This window comes from Mya arenaria, chromosome 14 (assembly GCF_026914265.1).
Source record: "Mya arenaria isolate MELC-2E11 chromosome 14, ASM2691426v1".
In the NCBI taxonomy this organism is placed as follows: Eukaryota; Metazoa; Mollusca; class Bivalvia; order Myida; family Myidae; genus Mya; species Mya arenaria.
Window position 1 is genome coordinate 44189760 of NC_069135.1, and position 24172 is coordinate 44213931.

The following is a 24172-nucleotide window of genomic DNA, read 5'->3' on the forward strand; positions in this document are numbered from 1 at the left end:
GTATAAAAATAATAGCCTATATTATGCTTTATCTGTGTTTATTTTTTCTTTCTTTTCCTTCTTATTTTGCATGTATCATATCATTGTGACCATAATAATTTTTATTTGGCATATCATGTTTTGTCAACAAAAATGTTATTTACATGTTTACGACAATAAACAACTCTGACTGTCTGTCATTAATGTAATGTCAAACTAGGATATATATATATATATATATATATATATATATATATATATATATATATATATATATATATATATATAGATATAGATCTGCGTTTGTCTTAATGTGGTAACACCTTTGCAAAAACCGTGCTAAAATATCAAACGGTATTTGTGATACTCATTCTTATCCCAGTTTTTATCGTAATTTTAACAATCAGTTTGTGTTGTTATATTGATATTTCTTGAATAGATCAGGTTCATTGGACAAGGGCTCTCTCCAGCCCTTTTTGTCTATACCACCACTAATGCTGTACCCAGACATCCATTTATAACGTTATACTTCAATTAGTTATAAGTTTGCCTGAACGGCTCCACACATCCCCGCCTTTAGTTCTTGTTTTTGGCTCTACTGGCCAAGGGCCAGAATCAAGAGCATATGACCGGGATGGTCCCTCGTAAACAATTGCTTTAGTTGTTATTGTATCTTAATTAAACTTATACAGTAGCAATAAATCCATGAGAGCTCGGATCCTTTCTTAAACCAGCCAAATACCCCCATGCATGACTGGATTATGAGAAGTGCTAAATGGAAATTACATTGTAAGACTAAGAGAGACGGGGTAAGCCTTCGTAGCACAGTGGATACAACACTGGACTGCAATTTTGGCGACACCGGTTCGAACCCGGTCTCCGACTGTTTTTTTTTTACATTTTTTTTACAATAATGATATCAAAGAGTAAATCATTTTATTAAACAATTGTCCTGAGATTCGTTACATAAAAAAAGATATTGACTTGATCACGTTGTTTTTAGAAAACTAGCCTGATCCACCCATGTATGACTGGACTATGGCCCAAGTGAATGTTCAGTATGTTGCTTATACATTACCTAATCTCATTAAATTCAGAACCCCAATTAACTCTTTACGACGTTACGCTATGAAGTTGAACGTCACGGTATGATTTAAATGAGATTGCCTATTACCCATACCTACATTCTCTGTATAGAAAAAAATAGCTTTATTATTTGAATGAACGTTCCACTTTTTCTTCTTCGCCAATTTTTCTTGGTTTTGAATTTTGTTTTGGGACTGCTTTTCTTGGTAGAGTAACAAGTTTTATTGAATAAAGTTGGGTTTAAAATGGTTATCCTTATTTTTGGCGCGATCGCAAATATTCTTTATTATTTTTCTTTTTTTATTTATCTTCATTCTGTATTTTGTTTTACAAATGAAAACATCGTTAAATTAAGAAAAAAATGTTCACACCCTTTTTCATTTTTAGTGTTTTTTATACTTATATCGTTTTGAATTTTACATATTTGCGCTATGAGTAATATAAGAATGCTATTACATGTTTGATCTCGCTGACAGTATATGTGTGTAGTTTGTGTTAATTATGTTTTCTGTTTACTTGATATATGTGGCTTGTCATGTATATGTTTGTATATTTGCTGATATGTTTGTCGCTTGATATTATTGTGTTTGACATTGACTGTTTTGCTAGCTACTGTTATGTTTTTGTATTGTTTGACATATACTGTTTTCTTGCTACTGTTGCTACGTTTTTTTATTGTTGATTTAATATGTGGTCACAGTGGTCCAGGGGAATACTCGTTACGTATGCCTGCATTGGTACCGAATGTCGCGGCGAAAACGTAAAAAACACCCTCTGGTTGGACATATTTTCACCCGGTAAGCATTATGAATATTTTTCCCATTTAAATGAACTTTACATCTAAGAAATATATGTTTGTTTACCTTGGCGGTATTTGGCAGGCGGAGGAAATTTGAATACGGTGTCGTCATCGCTGTCTTCCTCGTCGTCCTCGTCGGGAACGATGATAAAAGGGTTTGGTGAGAGGTTGATGTTTCGATAAAGCTCGTACATGGGTACGTTCTGGTATTCCGTTCTACTCATCCTCTCTGACGGTTGCCTGCCGGACAGGAACTTCAGGTAAACGTAATAAAGTTATATCGCCGCTTCTCCCGCTAATGATGAACTGTTTTCATATCATGATGTTTACCAGTTTGATGTCCATCAAAATGTTCGAAAATCATATTCTTATGCTTTGTCGCCGTGCTTGAGATACATAAAGACAACTCAAAATTAAAAACAACGAGGCTAGCCATAACTGCGACGTGGTATTTCGTCTGCAAGTCTTAAAAGAAAGGATCACGGTTTGACCCACCGTGTTATCATCAAGTTTTCTACTCCGATTGCACCTGGTCTGTGATAAGACAATGGCCGTCTTATCAAAATGTCATTTCGACGTAGAAACGCAATTCAATGAACAAAATACTATAAACTCGCACTTATACTAAAAGGTTATACAATTTAAATATATTGTATACCTATATTGATACTAGATAATGATACTTTTTAAAACTTAAATTAAGGTACTCTATGTACAATAGAGCTTGTCAATTTATCGCGCCATTGGCGATAATGTTTACATTGATTAAATAACATCATTTGAAAGAGTATTGGTTGCTGAAATAAAGGGCCAAAAAATACATAATTGATAAAGTTATTGCATCCTTCATTTCAACTCATTTCATTTGGACTTGACATGGCCTATTTAGAAATCTTTTAAGACAAATAAAACATGACGTACAGATTTACCATCGTTTTCTTCATGTTAAATCCTCTCAAATGACACAAAACTAATATGGGATCACAAGGTATCAATAATTTACGTCATTGGTGATCGGGTGCATTAAACAAATGGCACCGAATAGCAAATACAATTAAAGGGCGGTATATTTATAGCGTCGAATAGCACGTACGCCGGTAAAGCAAAACACAGTCTTTGGTCTCCATATCTCTGATGTACTAAGTTGATTTCACCTTCCCGGGTCACATTACCTTCCCGGGTCACATTAGGGACATTTTGTCGCCATGGTAGTAATGAAATCTTTTAGGATATGTAGCTGCATCATCACCCACCTGTATGTAGCTGCATCATCACCCACCTGTATGTAGCTGCATCATCACCCACCTGTATGTAGCTGCATCATCACCCACCTGTATGTAGCTGCATCATCACCCACCTGTATGTAGCTGCATCATCACCCACCTGTATGTAGCTGCATCATAACCCACCTGTATGTAGCTGCATCATCACCCACCTGTATGTAGCTGCATCATAACCCACCTGTATGTAGCTGCATCATAACCCACTGTATGTAGCTGCATCATCACCCACCTGTATGTAGCTGCATCATCACCCACCTGTATGTAGCTGCATCATCACCCACCTGTATGTAGCTGCATCATCACCCACCTGTAAATGAGCGTCTACTCATTTAGTGCTTGGATAACGAGCCAATAATGAAATTAATGCATGCATGCACTCATTTTCTTCATATATCTTACAAATGTTTTGTTTCTGTCCATAGCCCTATGCCACTATGTGGAAACATGCGAGTAGTGTGTTGAAATATATATAAACTTTAAAATCAAAAATTGTACTCAGTAACGTTATTTCCTGATCCAGTGTCAATAGAGTTCAACAGGAGTACAGACACAATCTAATAGAGTTCATTAGGAGTACAGACACACACGATATTTCAAACGTAAACACGGACTAGACTAAAAGTACAAATGTGTCTCAATGTTTGCCAATTATAGTTGACATACCTGCTCAACGCACACCTCCAGCAACGACGTCATGGGAGTTCGTTATTACTTTGAATACTAGAAATATAATCAAAGCGCGAAGCGCTGAAAGACTGTATGCGGGCAAATATGTGAGAGTTGCAAATTTTATTTGAACTTTGGGAAAGGGTGAAGGGCACATAGATAAAAGTGAAAATGTGCCGAGTGCCAGGAGCGCTTGTGCCCACACTGGGCGAGGAAACAAACATATCTATATCTATTTTATGGCGTCTTGTGTCAATTTGTTTATGTAAATGTCACTTCAATCGTCGGAATACCCCTTCCGCATGTATTTAATGTTACAATGCACGCCCCTTCAATCGTTTCTAAAGGTTTTTCGTTTCTTTGATTAGATATCATACGATAGGAAAGTACAATACATCATATACATCATTTCCTTTTATGAACATACACGTTTTGTTGAAGGAAAATCATTTTTTTACAAACAACTTCAGCAATAATTCCATTCACAATGCACAGCGTATCACTTCAGTCGACCTAACCCCATGTATCTAAAGTTACAATGCATGCCCCTTTCGATCGATTCTAAAGGTTTTTCGGTGCTTTGATTAGATATCATACGTAAGGCAAGTTTTACGAACATACATGTTTTAAATGTTTAATAAGGAAAATGATTTTATTTTTACGAGCACCTTTAGAAATAATTAAATAATTCCTATCAAAATGCAGAGCTTATCAGATGGGTCGTTTTCCCGCGGTGAGGACAAACATGTGGTCAGTTAATGTATGTAGAAACTATTTTTAAAAAATCTGTCAGTTTATGTAGTTGAAACTTTTTTTAGATTATCGGAAATTTTCTGTTCTAAGAATTGGAATATGTTTGAGCTTTTTCAAGTTTGATTGATAAACAAATGTTATTTATGTGTTACGTAAAGATCTGTGAAGAAATAATACTAGTGCTGTTATGAAGGCTTCGCACAATTTAGATGTTTTTAAGGTTAAATCCGAACTACTTTGCTTCATTAAACGTATGCATGACTCACTGTCGTATCAGGGAATGTGTGTTAGAATAAATTGAAAGCCTTATGTCCAAAACAATGGCAAGAATACACCGGAACGAAGATATTACGCAAAATGAAAACATCTTACTAGTTTTAGAAAAGTATACGCCTAAAATCATAGAATGAATAAAATTTTGTATAGCAGGCATATCATAGTATTTGAAGCATTAGCAACGCGAAACCTGAGATACAACTATTTTGACTTTCAGACAATCATTTTTGTTTCTTATCTCATAAAAGTAATATAAAAAATACACCATTACAAATAAGCGTGCTTCAGGGTCACACCAGGTTATAATAACAAACCCTGCAGGCGATGGGACACTTGCGGTCGGTAATAATTTCTAGAACATCTTGGGCTAAACTCAGAGTGAATATCAGTATGTTACCTTCCTACCAAAGCCTCCATTATTTTTACCCATTAATTTGATAAATATAACGATCTAAAAATAGTTATATCCTGCTAAAAATAAAACACCGGGATACAGAAATACAGCGCGGAAATAGCCGAACAAGCAAGAACTCATACTCGGACCGCAATACAACTAATCTATTTTTATGATATCGTCGTCATTCTGCTAAACATAGAGCGCATTGAGACAAAAAACTGGGTTAAAACGACATGAATAGAAGTAGTTCTTTGGAGTTTGCGGTCTTAAGACTACCTGCGCGCATGCGCAGATAGTCTAAAAACTGCTTTGAAAGTATATTCACTCCTTTTGACTCTTCATGTGTATATGTATACACCTTTTCTTGCCGTATTCACCGTAGTTTGCTACATTACTTTGCAGCAAAATTTTAATCGAGAGCATGAGCATCTGATCAATATGGTAAAATTGGCGAACAAATTATTTTTTATCCCAGATTGGTCAATTTACTATAGAATAGAATATGCTGTACTGGGTGAGTACCTAAATCGGAACAGTACCTAAATATGGAACCATTATAAAAGCGTTTTTCCGATCGCGATCAATTTATTTACGATTTTAATCAATAAAAATGCCTGCTTTAGATACAAGTTCCAAAGAATATGATTCTGTGGTATTTTTTTCAAATACTGCAATCATTCCAAGTTCTTCATGTTCAAATGTCAATACATAGCAAGCGGAGGAATGACTACATGCTTGCCACAATCACAGCATACTGATACAGCCTGTTTTTGTTTTACTTAAATCGTCAAATTTTACTGAAAGAATTGACAAAGTCCAAGCTGGAAATAAAAAAAATATATATTAATTTACCAAAACCAAACATGTAGCAATAATTTTGAAAGAATACATAAAAATAAATAATTAATTAATACTGTTCCATATTTAGGTACTCTGACAACAAAAATGGCCGTCCTAGACTGTACGGTCACAGGCATCTGGATCATTGTTTGTCACTTAAATGTTGTTTAAAACCAAAAAAAGAGATATATATATATATATATATATATATATATATATATATATATATATATATATATATATATATATATATATATATATATATATATATTTGTATATGAAAGACACTAAATATCTTCAGATGTGTTGTTTATCTCATTGTATGTACCCAAAATGGTTTTAAACAACATTTAAGTGACAAACAATGATCCAGATGCCTGTTTGTACGGTTAATAAAATACTTTTCATGCAGATTGATAGTATCTTGAAAAATGCCATACTGTATATATCAATCAATTTGTCTTGAACCCTAGAATGCTGATGGAAAATTTTGTAGTCGTGGTGCAAGTCTTACTGAAAATATTTCAGACATAGTGCCGAAAGTGTTCCGATTTAGGTACTCACCCAGTATAGAAAATTTATTTAGTTGTGTCTGACCTTGTTTTCAATGGAAAATAGCCGAGGTGCTCCGAGTGAAAAATTTAACCACCGGAACAGGAAATATAATTGATCTACCAACGCTCATATGATACCTAATGTCAAAATGTCACAAATGCTCATTTTCGGTGTTTTATTTACGTTTTTTATGCTGGTCAATACAGATAAAACTCCGGCACTGATATGGTCTCCAAACAGGCAAGTTCATTTTTCAACTACAGTATTATTGCTGTTTTGGACTAGTCACAAACAATGTCAATGATAAGATAATGCGCGTTTAGTGATGTTTTTTAACATTTGGATATTCTTTTTGTTCCCTTAACGCCAAAAGTCGAGTATTCTTCAACTGTTACTCCACAAAACTTATAACTTCATTGATAAATAAAAACACAAAGTTACACATTAATTATTTTTAGCCAAGACCTTTCTGTTTTTCCACTTATATGTTTCATAAAACTCTAAATGAAACTCTAAATAGTGCACCAGTCAATTGTAACCACGCTGCCCCAGGTCCGGGGAATAGCGGGGACTTTTACTTTCGGTCCAGCCAACCCCGGCTAAAATCTCGTCCTGCGGGGACGAACATATGGTAAAATCCCCGCCAAATGCCCCCGCACCCCAGGGACCCTAGGTAAGGCCCATTCACCGCTATATTTAAAGCGAAGACAAAACCACCGCCTCCACCCAGCACTGCGGGCCACCTGAAAGGTTAAAACACAGCCCATTTCCCCGGCTATCTCCGGTATACCCCTGGGGGGGGGGGGGGGGGGTAGGTTACAATTGACTGCAGGGCTTTTTCTGCCCATTTTGGGAAAAAGACCCTAGACATTTTGGGAAATTTTGCGTCGTGAAAATGCGGTAATTGGGAAATTTTACAGTGAAAAGAAAAAGCTGTATAGTCGCCTGTGAATAAGGAAAAAATTTAACATTAGTTTATTTTCCCTTTAAAAGACCAATATTTTATTGGTTTAAGTGAAATGTTCATGATAAAAAATTGATTTTTAAAGACAAAAATATATATATTTTTTTGCTTTATGTAGAGTTTACTTCCAGTATTTTCTCCTGTTTTTGACGTTAAAAAAAAAAGCGAGATCGCCATTTTGTCAGAACAATTTTCCGAGTTGATTTAATTACTTTCTCAACCTCCCATTATGTATAATATTGGTAAAGTTTTCATCAAGGACAGTCATTTGGTCCCCCCCACTATCCTACTATATTGGCAGTTTATTTCTATGGTCATTGTGATTGTTTCAAATCCTTAGCTGTCTTGGTTTTTTATTTTATTTTAGATGCTATTTGGAGATAAACTATGCGACATTGACAAATACACTTTTGCTGAGCCAAAAATGATACATTATTTTATATAGTTATAGCAATCAATTTGAATGTGATTATAAACTAAGGTGTGTGGTATTTCATACTTTTTGTATCGGTTGTTACGAAAAGTATCACTTCTCCCTAAAGTCTCCCCACTTCTCCATAAATTGACTGAAGGGAGAAGTCACTTCTCCCAAAATTTTCAGCCTAGTGAGAGCCCTGGTCATTCAGCTTTTAAGTCCTTTGATATTGTTTGAATAGTAATAATGTGACATTTCAATAAAAATCATTGAGAGAAAATTTACCTGAAAATAATATCATGTTTCATGCAGAGTGGAAGTTACTACATCTAAAACTTTCAAAGTAGTTGTTAAAAAAATGTCAAAACTGTTCAGATTTACAAACCAAGAATATGAGCAAGCCCGAAAAGCATTTTACAAGTGCAGGGCTTGCGGGCTTGTGCTAATTTCGACCACTGTAATACAAAATTTAATTCAGCAAGTTCAGGAAAGATGTAAGTAACTGAGCGTTTGGCTAGCTTACTAACACATTTTCTGGACAAGTTTAAGGAAATAGTGTATTTTTAACTGATGTCTAGTTAAAAATAGCAAAAACAACCAACCTGTTTCCCCAACTCTAGTGATGAACCAAATACCAGGAAGCAATACAATTTCCAATGCTACTTGCATTGGAGAAATGTAGTACCCAGAATAATTCAAATACACAGACACATCTGAGCCTTTTGATTCTGTTTATAAGAAGAATGCATAATAAGATGATATCCAGTTAGAATAACAGCAAAAACACTAAACATTTAATGAAATTTGCATTCTTTTAAAACATGACTTCATAATTTCATGACAGCATTTTCTGTTTACACACATGAAGTACTGAAGATCTTTAAAGGTGTTTATCAGGAAACCAAGATGAAAAACAAGCTTTCATCTTCAGGTTTAGATGGAAAATATACAACTGTATTCAAATGAATCTTCATCATATATATACAAAATGAAAAATAAACATATGACTTGCTAGAATATTGCCAATTAAACAATTGTTTTTCCAATGAACTTGTTTACAAACATACGAAGTGATATTTTTTCTGACAAATAGAAATAGAGCCATGTTAATGTTATATAACACATGTGTAATACAGAAAAATGTGATGGCTGTATTAAACCAAAAACAAGGTATAGCATATCATATATAATGTCGGTTATAGCATCTGAGCTCCTTTATAATATAACCTATTTAGAACAAAAAAAGTATTTATTCAAGAAAGTAAAGCATAAAAACAAACTTTCAATAACTAAATAACCTTACATTTATGTCCATTTTTTGTTGAATTGCTTCCATTTTAGGCCTCTGAGTGGTCTGTCTCCAAGCTACGCAGGGGAGACTATCCAGGCCGACCATTTCCTGGACAACTACCTGACACCCCTGACTACCGACCCTGCCCAGTCCCTTATTGTGTTCGTTCAGAACAAGGTCAGCTCTTTTTGATTACTGTATAAGGATTGTTTCTTCAGTATTCATCAAGTTTTTTTCATAGCTCGAATCACGATTCAATTGTTTTTAAGCATGAGTTTGAATAGCAATTTCATTGTATTTGATCAGGAGCTGAACTATTCAGGCAAATGTGTAAAAGAAGCAACAGGTTGCAGGTTGGTCATGACCAGCCTGTGAACCCTACTGATTTTGTGGTTAGCAGATTAAAGGTGGAGGTAGTGATGACATTGAGCTGAAAATCTGTTTCCAATCATTTACTGAAGAATGCTGATGCCCGGAGACTTGGCTTTTCATATAAGTATTGGTGGGCAGGATGGTCATGACCAGCATATAAAGACTAACAATTATGAGATCAGTAGGTCAAAGGTCAAGGTTGTGAATGCCTTGAGCTAAAAATGTGTTTCAAATCAGTGACTAAAGAACACTGGGGCCCAAGGACGTCAAAATTGGTAGGCAGGTTGTTCATGGCCAGTAGATGAACAGTGTTGGTTTTTAGGTCAGTTGGTAAAACGTCAAAGTGTTGACCGAAGTGTTGACCATGAGCTGAATATCCGTTGCCAATCAATATTTGTAAAACATTGTCCCCAATACTTCAAACATGGTAGGCAGGTTGGTGAAGAGCAGCAGATTTGAAGTCAGTGGGTCAAAGATTAAGGTCAATAACCAATGAACAATTAGGCCTAGGAACATATTACTGGGTAGGCAGGTTGAAACACTACAAAGGAAGGATCCCTATTGATAATGGTTACCAGGATTTATGCACAGTTAACATAATTAAACCATTTACCTACATCATTTACTAAATAGTTAACCAGTCTATTTATTTTAATCCTCTTTAGCATAAGGTCGTTGTATTTTCATGCCATATTTTCTATTCTGAGTTTTCATTAAATATTGAATCCTGGCAAAAAAAATCTTACATTATGTAAAGTGTGCACATAAACTCATGCTTATAATGCCCATTTAGTTGCAGGGTTATGATTTATGCTCCATTGTCTGATTATAACACACATACTGGTAGTTTTCATGATACTATAAAACCTTTGTACATAAAATACTTGTATTTTTTATTTTTTTTACTGCAACTCCTTGTTCTGATCACATTTAAAATACTTTTGGCTAACTCTGACTGACATGCTTTATATTTTAGCTAAGTGTTGAAGATTTTACAAAGCATGCCGATGTCTACAACCCTAACAGTGATGGTGGTGCATTCAGGAATGTGAAGGTATACATTCATTTTTACACTCACATCTTGGTGGTACATTCAGGAATGTGAAGGTATACATTCACTTTTACACTCACATCTTGGTGGTGCATTCAGTGAAGGTATACATTTACTTTTACACTCAAGTCTTGGGGGTGCATTCAGAAATGTGGAGGTATACATTGACTTATACACTCAAGTCTTGGGGGTGCATTCAGGAATGTGAAGGTATACATTCACTTCTACACTCACATCTTGGGGGTGCATCAGGAATGTGAAGGTATACATTCACTTTTCCACTCACATCTTGGGGGTGCATTCAGAAATGTGAAGGTATACATTAACTGTTAAGATTGATTTGTAATAAGGGACAATACTCTGTATTACTTATTTAATGTTTTTGTAAGAGTTATCCTTGTTTTCAATCAGAGTTATCTGTGCTTAGAGGAACTCTTCTTTGTAGAGATTTAGCTCCGATAAAACTTGCAAGTGTGTTTCTGGTTTTGTGCTTGTTTAGCGTAATTAACAGTGGTAGCAGAGCGTGGTTGCCCAAGAAAAGAGTGTAAACAATGGCAACAAAGATAAATCCACCCAGTTTAACAAATGGGAAGAGCTATGAATTGTACAAACAGGAACTTTTGGCTTGGCGGGAAGTCACAGAATTGGTGAAAGAAAAGCAAGGAGTTGTGATTGCCTTATCGTTGCCTGAAAACCATGAACAACATATTAGAGAAAAGGTATTTGACCAAGTCAAGCTAGAAGACCTCAAGAAAGATGATGGTCTTGACATTTTACTAGTTTTTTTGGACAAACATTTAGCTAAAGATGATCTTAGTGACAGTTTAGAAAAGTTTGAAGAATTTGAAGACTATCACAGAATTGAAGGCCAATCCATATCAGACTACATAGCCCAGTTTGATTCGAAATACAAGAAAGTTGAGAAAAAGAAAATGGTCCTACCTCCAGAAATTTTAGCCTTCAAGTTACTAAGAAAAGCAAACATAACAAAGGAAGAAAAAATGCTTGTGTTGACTGGAATGAATTATGAAGACAGAGCAAATTTGTATGAACAAGCGAAGAAATCTCTCAAAAAATTCAAGGGTGAAGTTGTAGAAGGGTCAGTAGGGTCTTTGACTAGCACGAGTGGTATAAAATTGGAACCAACATTTTTGGCTGAAAATGAAGAGGCATTGTTAGCTGCTGGATATGTTCGGGCTAAACCGAGGTACCAGCCAAAATTTGGTGGAAAACGTGGTGGCAAACAGGGTCAAGGTTACAACCGATCAAGTTTCAGTCGCGGAAAAGCTAATGACACTAGTGTGGTAAACAAGAAAATAAATCCTGTTGGATCGGATGGCCGGCCTCTTGTGTGTAGATCCTGTGGTTCATTTCGTCACCTGGTATCAGAGTGCCCCGACAGTTGGGAGAACCTTGCCAAAGTTCATGTCACAGAAGAAGAAAATGTGGTTTTGTTCACTGGTTACAAGCAAGACGCAGTGACACAGCTAGGAATTGATGCGAGAAAGTGTGCGGTATTAGACAGTGCCTGTAGTAGTACTGTGTGTGGAGAAATGTGGCTTAAGGACTATCTAAATTCACTTGATGAATCGGACAGACGGAAAGTTGAAACATGTGAGGGTCACAGGTTATTCAAGTTTGGTGGTGGTACAAAACTGATGTCAAAGGGAGAGTACAGCATTCCGGCAGAAATGGCTGGCAAGACAGTGACAATTAAAACTGATGTTGTTGATTCGGATATTCCATTGTTGTTATCTAGGTCAGCCATGAAGACAGCAGGTGTTAAATTGGACCTTGAGAATGACACGGCAACGGTTTTTGGCAAAGACTTGTCTCTGAATTTAACTTCATCTGGACACTACTGTATTCCAATTGACAAAGCTGAGAGCATACCGGTGGAGAATGTCTTCGTCACTTTGCAAGACAGTCAGAAGCAGCTGTTAAAACTACACAGACAGTTTGCCCATCCACCAACCAAAAGGCTCAAAGCGTTACTATGTGATGCAGGTGCATGGGAAAACAAAATAAGATGAAATAAAACAATTATGAGTAAAGTGCAGGTTCATATTAATTAAACACACAAAAACAACAACAACAAACCACAATATTAATTATTCACTAGAAGCTGTTTCTTCTACCAAACTTGTGGGGGATAAGCGTCTAAGAATAGACATTGCTGCCATTCAGCAGGAGCTGCAGCGCGGGGAGGTGAAGAACATCCACTGGGTCCCAGGGTCCTTACAGCTTGCCAATGTGATGACTAAACAAGGTGCACATAGTGGTGAACTTCTTAGTGTGCTACAAAGTGGAAAAATGAATGAGGAAATTATGAAGTTTGTAATGTAAAGTTGAATTACATTAATTAAAAAAAAATTAAAAAATTGGAAATGACAAGTGAATAATTAATATTGTGGTTTGTTGTTGTTGTTTTTGTGTGTTTAATTAATATGAACCTGCACTTTACTCATAATTGTTTTATTTCATCTTATTTTGTTTTGTTTTGATGATTTTGTGCATATGCAAATGTATAGTATATTGAACAGGAATAGTCTCATGAATAATAAGTTTAATTATCTGTTTCATGTCAATGTATGTAATGAACAACATTTGTCATTTTTTTAAAACTAGTAAACTTTTGTTTAAGTATGACATTTTCTATTATGTGTGTGTGCTCTAAATTAACTTTTGTAATTCATAATAAAAGACAGATGTAAATGTTTAAAAACAAGAAAAGAAAATATAATTAATGTTAAGATTGATTTGTAATAAGGGACAATACTCTGTATTACTTATTTAATGTTTTTGTAAGAGTTATCCTTGTTTTCAATCAGAGTTATCTGTGCTTAGAGGAACTCTTCTTTGTAGAGATTTAGCTCCAATAAAACTTGCAAGTGTGTTTCTGGTTTTGTGCTTGTTTAGCGTAATTAACATTAACTTTTAAACTCACATCTTGGGCGTGCATTCAGGAAAGTGAAGGTATACATTAACTTTTAAACTCACATCTTGGGGGTGCATTCAGGAATGTGAAGGTATACATTCACTTCTACACTCACATCTTGGGGGTGCATCAGGAATGTGAAGGTATACATTGACTTTTACACTCACATCTTTGGGGTGCATTCAGGAATGTTGAGGTATACATTCATTTTAAACTCGAGTCTTGGGGGTGCATTCAGATATGTGAAGATATACATTCACTTTTACACTCAATTCTTAGGGTGAATTCAGGAATGTGAAGGTATACATTCACTCTTAAACTCGCATCTTGGGGGTGCATCAGGAATGTGAAGGAATTTGTTGACTTTTACACTCACATCTTGGGGGTGCATTCAGGAATGTTAAGGTATACATACACTTTTAAACTCGAGTCTTGGGGGTGCATTTAGAAATGTGAAGATATACATTCACTTCACAAGGGTAAACATTTGCGATTACCCTAATGTCAAAAGGTGCATTCAATAATGTAAAGGGTAAACATTCGCTATTACCCTAATGTCAAAAGGTGCATACAATAATGTAAAGGGTAAACATTCGCTATTACCCTAATGCCATGAAGTTGGATATAACTTCAACCGTTTAAGTAAAATTTAAATCTCAAAGTTTTGGCCTTTGAGAGAATATGAATTGATCTAAATAGTATATCAATCCTTTGCAGCTACAGTATAACACATTTTTACTAATTTCTCAAGTTTTAAGTAAAAGAAAGAGGTGAAGAGGCCAAATAGTGTAAATTACAATCAAGTTAAAATTTATCAAATTTATTAAACAAGTTTCACATCTAATAACCACATATGTGTTATACTTTTTAAATCATTAATACTATGCGGATGATTTATATGGGTCTTGACATTAGTTCAAATACTACCAGGTAAGTACACTAAAAATTATATTTAAAAAAAATAATTACTTTTTTTTTTTTCGTAAGGGCAACATAACTTTAAATATGATATAACTATTGTTTGTTTTACTAGGCTGCAATGGATGAGAACTTCTCTGTTCACCTCCCTGAGATTGCCTCACCTACATCTGCCGTTCAGAAACTTTCCACCTCCTTCACTGGAGAGCGAGTCACAGTTGACAGCCCCACTGACCTGGAGAACATGGACCTGAAGCCAGGGACACAGTACCTCATCATAATCAGTTTGAAACCAATCTCTGGCAAAGATGAGTTCTCTGAATTCAAAATGAATGGTATGTTTAGTTTATAAGTACATATGCAATATTGGCTCAATATTTGACAATGAATTGTTTATTGTTCTTTATAAAGGTATCACATTTGAGACCAATAAGTACGAAAATCATCTTATTATAAATGTGTACTAAAAGTGATAACACTTGGCATGCATATAACAAATGGTAGGAATTAAGCCAGAAAAGTGAGCATTTGCTTCTGAAATTGAAGACAATCAATTTTGATTATTAAAGATTGCTAGCAATAACAAAATGTTCTCTTTGAATAGATACCAGTATATTGACTTTAATTTCTGATAATCAATAATGATATGTGTCCAACTTTTAATACCTGTTCAAAGGGCAACAGAATAAAGATGGGATTTTTATACCTTGTGTTTACTTAAATGTTTCCAGATGAGGATATCGGTAAGTGTCTACACCACCTGAGCCGTCGAGGTCTGCAGTACAGCGCCGTCTACACCGCAGAGGCCTCGCAGGTACTCTACATGCTACATACAGTCAAACCTGTATTAAGTGGCCACCCTTGGAAAATGATCAAAGTGGCTGCTTAAGACAGATGGCCACTTAAACCAGGTTTGACATTTCCGCCTTAAGCTTTATTTAGAGATGGAGTATGTAACTTAACCACCACCTCACACCAAAATCAGTAACATCTGTGTCAATATTATTGAAGAAGGTTGAATACAAATATATTTGTATAGATAAAATAAATTTATTTCAAATTTATAAATAAAATACAATAGATAAATGTTGACACAAGGCATAAACAAAACACACCACATATCAGTCTACACATTTCACGCTTACGCTTAAGTAAGAAATTGATTTGAGTCCTTCCACAGTTAAATTCCTTGGCAACACTTCTGGCACTACGGCCATTTTCTAATAACTTTATAAACTCGACACGTTCTTTTACAGTCAAACACTTTCGATTAGTCTTAGTTTCAGCCGTAATCAAAGGTAAAAAATATCAAGAACAATGCATTGTAAATATCCGTTCGTAGAAATATAAATCCATGCACTTTGAAAAATAATATTGAGGTGCATAAAAATCGTAACTCGTTTCACGCCTTCGAATGACAATGCAAACTGTGAATTCATAAAAAGCGGTGTTTTGGTCGGTATTTCATAATTATCTTCGTAATTATTTTATTATCTTATAAATTGTGTCATTAATTGTGTCATTTCTCATCAAAACATTCGCCGACATGTAATAAACATGATTTCTCGATGAGTAAACACGCATGGCAATCGTGTGATGCAATATTCATTTTCATTGGATGACGGAGATACCCGAGGCCGTCGTTCTTTTCCGTAAACTTCTATACGCAATTAAAGCTGTGTATTGGAAAACTTTATAAGCGGAAGTGTCAGTGACAAGGGATTAGTGGCCGCTAATTAGTGTTTATATGGCTTCATGGGGACAAAAATTAGTGGCCGTGGCCGCGTTAGACAGTTGGCCGCTTAATGCACGTACATTATATAGTAAAAACGTAAGGGGGGGAATTAGGAGTGGCCCGTTAAGGCAGGTGGCCATTTAAAGCAGGTGACCGTTCAACCAGGTTTGACTGTAGCTATGTCTTCAATAAGTCTTGTATTAAAAAAAAACTAGCACAAGTGAGGCTGGTATAAAACAGGTGTGGCCTGTGCACACCCCCCCCCCCCCCCCCCCCCCCCCTGGAATGTTTCAGTATGTCAAAAATTGGAAGAAGGTCCCTTTGTACACAAACTAAGGTGTTTTATTATGATGTTGAATTGCTAAAATCACTTGCTTAGATTTTTAACTTTATATTTAAGTCAAAGTTCCTCTCAAAGGTTCTGATGATAAGCAAAACTTTCCAAGTTATTTGTTTAAAATAGAAGACTGCAGCAGCGGTTCTTAATGTACATATTCCATTTCCCCTCTGGTCCTAACTATATCACCAACTCTGATGACAATGACAGAACTGTTCATTGTTTGTTGTGTACCTGGAATTGTAATACATGTATAGTTTATGTTTTGATAGCTGAACATCTAACATATATACATGTAATCCTGAATCTGAGGATCCTAAGTTATATCCCTAAGCAGAGCTTTAAGCCACAGTCTCAGGTTCAGTCAGCTTATTTATATATATATTTGGGTAATAATAAATTGCTGGTTACATAAGGCCTCTTAAATGCTTCTTACCATCTACGCAAAATTGTCCAGAAAAAAGATAAATAATACATTCAAAAGTATTTTCACTTAATCTGTAAAACGTTTACATTTGAATGGTGACAATTTTCGCTATGACAAAATTCCAATTTGTTTGGGAAATGTATTATACATGTATTTGATTTCCTCAATACTGCAGCTTATGGGCCTTTATAAAATGTTTGATACTTTTTTATCACCCTGGAATGGGAAATGGCCCTGTATAGTTAGGTAGATTTTATATGTTTGTCAAGTTAAAGAAAGCTGAGGTACATATGACCTATTTATCACTGTGAAATAAAATCAATATTACCTGTACAGGTGTCAGAGGAAGCAGTCCACAGTGGACGTCAGCTGCTGGCCGCAGAAGATGCTGCAGACAACACGACATACAATGGCACGTTCTACAATGTGCAGAACGTTCTCATGTATCTCCAGTATGTGAACTTGACTATCACTCGTAAAGCCATCGGCGCTGGAAAACCTCGTTTAGAGACCTACCAGTGGAACTTCAAAACACCAAATATCACAGTGGAACAGTGTAATGACACGATCAATGGTTCATTAGACTGTGTAGCAACCCCTCACGGAGACTACAACGCTCTCAGGTAATTCTCTCGAAAAAAGTCTGGGCAATAATGTGTTGTTGTTTTTTTTATATTAATAAGTTCATTGAAAGTGTTGGGTGTTGGGTGCATGACTCTTTGAAAATATAAAAGTTTTATTCTATCTAGTGTGCAACAATGGTGAAACAAGTTGTAATTAGTACTTGGTGCGATCCCTCTAACAAGATTTCCAGATTTGTAGCTTTATTGGGTGAAGTTGACTTTTTATGACTTGCAATAGTGTGTCAACTTTTTATGCCCCCGAAGGTGGGCATATTAAAATCGCACCGTCCGTCTGTCCGTCCGTCCGTCCGTCCGGCTCTGTAACTTTCCCTTGTATGGACAGATTTTAAAATAACTTGCCACATGTGTTCCACATACCAAGACGACGTGTGGCGTGCAAGACCCGTGTCCCTACCTCAAAGGTCAAGGTCACACTTAGTGTTTATTCACAATGGAGTGCTGCATATAAGGACATAGAGTATAGGTTGTCGTGTCCGGGCTATAACTTTCTCTTGTATGGACAGATTTTAAAATAACTTGCCACATGTGTACCACATACCAAGACGACGTGTCGCGTGCAAAACCCGTGTCCCTACCTCAAAGGTCAAGGTCACACTTAGTGTTTATTCACCATGGAGTGCTGCATATAAGCATAGAGTATAGGTTGTCGTGTCCGGGCTGTAACTTTCCCTTGTATGGACAGATTTTAAAATAACTTGCCACATGTGTACCACATACCAAGATGACGTGTCGCGTGCAAGACCCATGTCCCTACCTCAAAGGTCAAGGTCACACTTAGTGTTTATTCACAATGGAGTGCTGCATATAAGGACATAGAGTATAGGTTGTCGTGTCCAGGCTGTAACTTTCCCTTGTATGGACAGATTTTAAAATAACTTGCCAAATGTGTTCCACATACCAAGACGACGTGTTGCGTGCAAAACCTGTGTCCCTACCTCAAAGGTCAAGGTCACACTTAGTGTTTATTCACAATGGAGTGCTGCATATAAGGACATAGAGTATAGGTTGTCGTGTCCGGGCTGTAACTTTCTCTTGTATGGACAGATTTTAAAATAACTTGCCACATGTGTTCCACATACCAAGACGATGTGTCGCGTGCAAGACCCGTGTCCCTACCTCAAAGGTCAAGGTCACACTTAGTGTTTATTCACAATGGAGTGCTGCATATAAGGACATATAGTATAGGTTGTCGTGTCCGGGCTGTTACTTTCTCTTGTATGGACAGATTTTAAAATAACTTGCCACATGTGTTCCACATACGAAGACGATGTGTCGCGTGCAAGACCCGTGTCCCTACCTCAAAGGTCAAGGTCACACTTAGTGTTTATTTACAATGGAGTGCTGCATATAAGGACATAGAGTATAGGTTGTCGTGTCCGGGCTGTAACTTTCCCTTGTATGGACAGATTTTAAAATAACTTGCCACATGTGTTCCATATACCAAGATGACGTGTCGCGTGCAAAACCTGTGTCCCTACCTCAAAGGTCAAGGTCACACTTAGTGTTTATTCACCATGGAGTGCTGCATATAAGCATAGAGTATAGGTTGTCGTGTCCGGGCTGTAACTTTCCCTTGTATGGACAGATTTTAAAATAACTTGCCACATGTGTACCACAAACCAAGATGACGTGTCGCGTGCAAGACCCATGTCCCTACCTCAAAGGTCAAGGTCACACTTAGTGTTTATTCACAATGGAGTGCTGCATATAAGCATAGAGTATAGGTTGTCGTATCTGGGCTGTAACTTTCCCTTGTATGGACAGATTTTAAAATAACTTGCCACATGTGTACCACAAACCAAGACGATGTGTCGCGTGCAAGACCCATGTCCCTACCTCAAAGGTCAAGGTCACACTTAGTGTTTATTCACAATGGAGTGCTGCATATAAGGACATATAGTATAGATTGTCGTGTCCGGGCTGTTACTTTCTCTTGTATGGACAGATTTTAAAATAACTTGCCACATGTGTTCCACATACCAAGACGATGTGTCGCGTACAAGACCCGTGTCCCTACCTCAAAGGTCAAGGTGACACTTAGTGTTTATTTACAATGGAGTGCTGCATATAAGGACATAGAGTATAGGTTGTCGTGTCCGGGCTGTAACTTTCCCTTGTATGGACAGATTTTAAAATAACTTGCCACATGTGTTCCATATACCAAGATGACGTGTCGCGTGCAAAACCCGTGTCCCTACCTCAAAGGTCAAGGTCACACTTAGTGTTTATTCACAATGGAGTGCTGCATATAAGGACATAGAGTATAGGTTGTCCTGTCCGTGGTGTAACTTTCTCTTGTATGGATTGATTTTAAAATAACTTGCCACATGTGTTTCACATACCAAGACAACGTGTCGCGTGCAAGACCCGTGTCCCTACCTCAAAGGTCAAGGTCACACTTAGTGTTTATTCACAATGGAGTGCTGCATACAAGGACATAGGGTATAGGTTGTCGTGTCCCGGCTGTAACTTTCCCTTGTAAGGACAGATTTTAAAATAACTTGCTACATGTGTTCCACATACGAAGACGACGTGTCCTGTGCAAGACCCATGTCCCTACCTCTAAGGTGAAAGATACACTAAGTGTTTATTCACAAGGGAATTCTGAATATAAGGACATAACAGTGTAGGTTGTCAAGTATGGGTGGTATTTTTTATGTTCAGAGGAAATTTAAAATAACTTGCCATTTGTATTTGACACATAAAGGCAAGATCAACTTTTCATCTACTGGCCTTGTTCGTAGGTCAATGTCACATTCGGGGGCATTCGTCACATACTGTGACAGCTCTTGTTTATTTCTTAAAAAGTTTGATTACAGAGAACTTCTATACATAAATTATAATGATTTTTCATGTTTACAGAATCAACATGACTTTTGACAATTCGAATGGGACAGCAAATTTACGGTAAGTTGCTACACATATATTTTCAACAATCTGGGTCGCTGCAATATTGAGTCTTTATGAAAGCATTTTTGTAAATTAGTTATTGATACCTAAATAATTATTATAATTATATACCTGCGAAAGGGCTTTCATGCCTGTAGGAAGAATTTGCATTAGTAGCTCCGTAGTTTTTCACACGTCTTTGTTGGAAGAGCAGAGGTTATTGTACGTTTTTGTAAGTGTCAACATACACTCTGCGGAATGATAACTTTTTAAATAAAAACTAATAAAACAAAATTGAATTTAACTTACATAAAAAAGTTATCATTCCGCAGTGTTTGTTCAAATGGGATTTGTTGTGTATATGTTACTAATTAAAGATTTTCGGAAAATTACTATTGAAAGTGACTAGGGTCAGACACGCATTCAAAGTTCACAGAACATGGTTGAAGGCCTTAAAGCCTAATTTTCATGTTGAAATTTCCCTTTAAAGTCACTAGCGATTTTTAACCACCAATAATAAATATAATATGATTATACGCTGCATTGTATTTCATACATTATTAAGTCACATTCACACAAGTTTAACGAGAGCAATCGAAATTTAGATACACTTTGCGATGCCGCTTATAGGGTTTGGACGCGGGGCAAGTCATTGAAATCAATGCGATATGTTTATATCGCGAGTCATAGTGAAAAGTGGATCGAAAAGATAACGTCTACGGTAAGGAAAAACGATTAGCAAAATCTGCAAAAAACGCGTGGTTGGTAATTCTGTTCTGGTAAAAGACTTGGCTGTGTTCATATTATAAGGTTTTCATTAAAGGTAACATATTTTTCTACATAATCCAGCGGAATTATTGCCTCATACATGTGAGTTATGTTTTGTTAGAAAAACGTGTTTAGCTGTTCTTTAATGGAGTCGTAGTAACGATTTGCACTCGTTGCATTTGGCACGTCATACATGGACCTTTTATACATGAACTGTTTTCATGAAGCTGCACCAATAAAAGGATGCATAGAATTGTAAACTTTCTGCACCGTTTTGTTCATTGCTTGACGACTTAATATATGGGTGCATTTTTCAATTTCAGTAATTTAAGAGAAAAATATCTCCTATATAATGTCATTTAAAATAGCATTCGAGTCAAGATTTTTTCTTCATATTTTTTGAATTGTCAAACATTGACCTATGCATTATAACACACATTTGTTACAAACATATGTATGTGTCACTATCCTCTGGAATGGCTCAACATCCATCAACAATGCAGGTGCAATAACCTGCAAATAACTGGGTTTACATCTTGCTACTCATGTAAGCCATACCGAAATTAGACATTTTCCAGGAAGTCGCAGTCACCACTGTGATGTCCGTGCAACCTGATGTCAAACACATAGAAATAATATGGAAAAAGAATGGTACTTTCTATGTGTGGAACTTGTTTTCATATAGCTTGGTACAGTTAACCTGCATGAGATTGTTTTCAGGTTTACGATAAAGCAGACTGACAACATGGGCTCCCAGTGGAAGTCGACCAGGGGCACCGTGGACCTCACGCCCAGTTCCGAAGGTGTGACGCTTACTGGAATGGACGTTGACTACAACATAGAGTCGATCAGGGGATTCTGTTTTCACTGTGCTCGTCTGTATACTAAACCAAGCGTTCGCAACTTCACAAGCAACGCAACTGTGTACCCCAGTGATGTGGAAAAGATCACACTCACTATGACACGCTTCCAGGTACGACCACGGTAGTTGATGTAGGCATTATGGTCAATAGTTGACTGTAATCGTTACCAGAGCAGTCATCAAAATGCAGTTTTCTTGAACAAGAATGAACCCTATGACTATCAACTTGAATATATAAACATATGAAAAAAACCGAGACTTTTTACAATTTCGATCATTGTCAGAATCCTTATAAATCAGGGGTTTAGATTATGTTGACCATAGTCATACATGCAATATACTTTATTCTTCCTTTTAGTAATAAATACTGAAGAAAGATGCATAACCGGTTGTGTTTTTCCACCATGACTAATCAGAACAACATTACTTTCAGAAATCAAGAAGTAACATGTTAAAATGAATGGATAATGAATTCAGTTAGGATCTTACATAATCGCTCTTAGCTTATAAAATTGTTTACCCCATGGACCAGTACTGTGTATACAATGCTGTAACATTTTAGCTTGGTATAATGTATGAAAGCTTTGACAATTTCTTTTATAAAATGAAAAAGACACTTGTGGAGGCATTTTGTGCATCACAAAATTTTTCGTATATTAACGTGATTTGTGTTTTTTTCCAGATTGAAGTTTCTTTCAACACCAGTAAGGGATTAGGCGGGCGTGATTTCACTAACACATCTATCCCATTCTCTACGGATGTCTGGGAGTGCGTGGAATTCTTCACTGTCCCGATCTGGATGGGGATCATCTCTACGCTCTTCCTCATACTAATCTTGTTCTACGGACTCACTATGATCGCAAACATCACAACCATGGACAGATTTGACGACCCCAAGGCAAAAACCATCACCGTCACTGTTAATGAGTAGCAAATGATGAAAGGATGTTAATACGAGACATGACGCATCTTCTTTGAATTAACTACCGAACATACTATGAAAATATACATACATGCAGATTTTGCTGTTACATTGATTCTTTGTTCACATGATTGAACGTCGGCTTGTATTCTGTATCAATAGTAAGTACTCAAATTGAACATTCTATTTGCTTGTATATCATATGTTGGCAAACTTATCCAATAAAAATTATATAAAGAATTCAGTCATTTATATGTACTCGATGTACACATGTTGTTGTGGCATCATGATTCACTATTTTTATCCGGGGGTTGTCTCAAAGGGGTTAATGTGAAACAAAGCGGTAGCAAAATATTTTCAAAGAATGTAACTCCAGGAACGATTCAAATTACCGTAAATCAGATTCGAATATGGAATTAGAAAATTTCAGTTATATATTGACGGACAGACTGACAGACGGGCGAAGTGCATTCCTATAATCCCCTCCCCACTCCGTGGCGGGGAATTAAAAATAAATACCAACTTTGACCTACGTCTTTTCCTTTTTACATCCTTTAATAAGAAAATATACCAGAAACATATATATATATATATATATACTGTGCATGGCGTGTGTTGTCGTCGTCAACTTTTCACAATATGAAAAATAATCACATAGTCTTGGCCAAGGTCTATGAGCCGGTTCACCAAAAAACTAGACAAACATTAAACGATGAGCTCTGGAAGTGTAAGCTGTTTGTATGAAAGAACGCATCCAGTCCAACCTCGTTGGCTTGATCTCCCAAGAACGGCAAAAATACATCGAGCTAAGCGGGAATGCTTACATTTAGTATTAATAAATCGGTCCATTACATCCAGTTCGAGCCAACGAGGAGTTCGAGCTAAGTGAGTTCGAGTCAACAGGGTTCAGCTGAGTAAATTAGGGGCAACGTAAATATAATAAAAGGAATATATACATTTACTGTGTAGTTCTAATCTACTATAACTGTTTAATAAAACGAACCG

General features: G+C 36.4%; 1 protein-coding gene across 1 annotated transcript; it reads left to right on the forward strand.

Annotated features, from left to right (window-relative positions):
* Positions 1 to 6717: 6717 nt before the first annotated feature.
* Positions 6718 to 23695, forward strand: LOC128217949 (V-type proton ATPase subunit S1-like). The gene is made up of 9 exons (XM_052925422.1): positions 6718 to 6874; positions 9355 to 9481; positions 10653 to 10730; positions 14699 to 14918; positions 15315 to 15397; positions 17419 to 17705; positions 20589 to 20633; positions 22104 to 22356; positions 22928 to 23695. Exons 1-9 carry the CDS (start codon positions 6765 to 6767, stop codon positions 23174 to 23176), a joined length of 1452 nt encoding a protein of 483 aa, XP_052781382.1. The 5' UTR covers positions 6718 to 6764; the 3' UTR covers positions 23177 to 23695.
* The last annotated feature ends 477 nt before the right edge of the window (positions 23696 to 24172 follow it).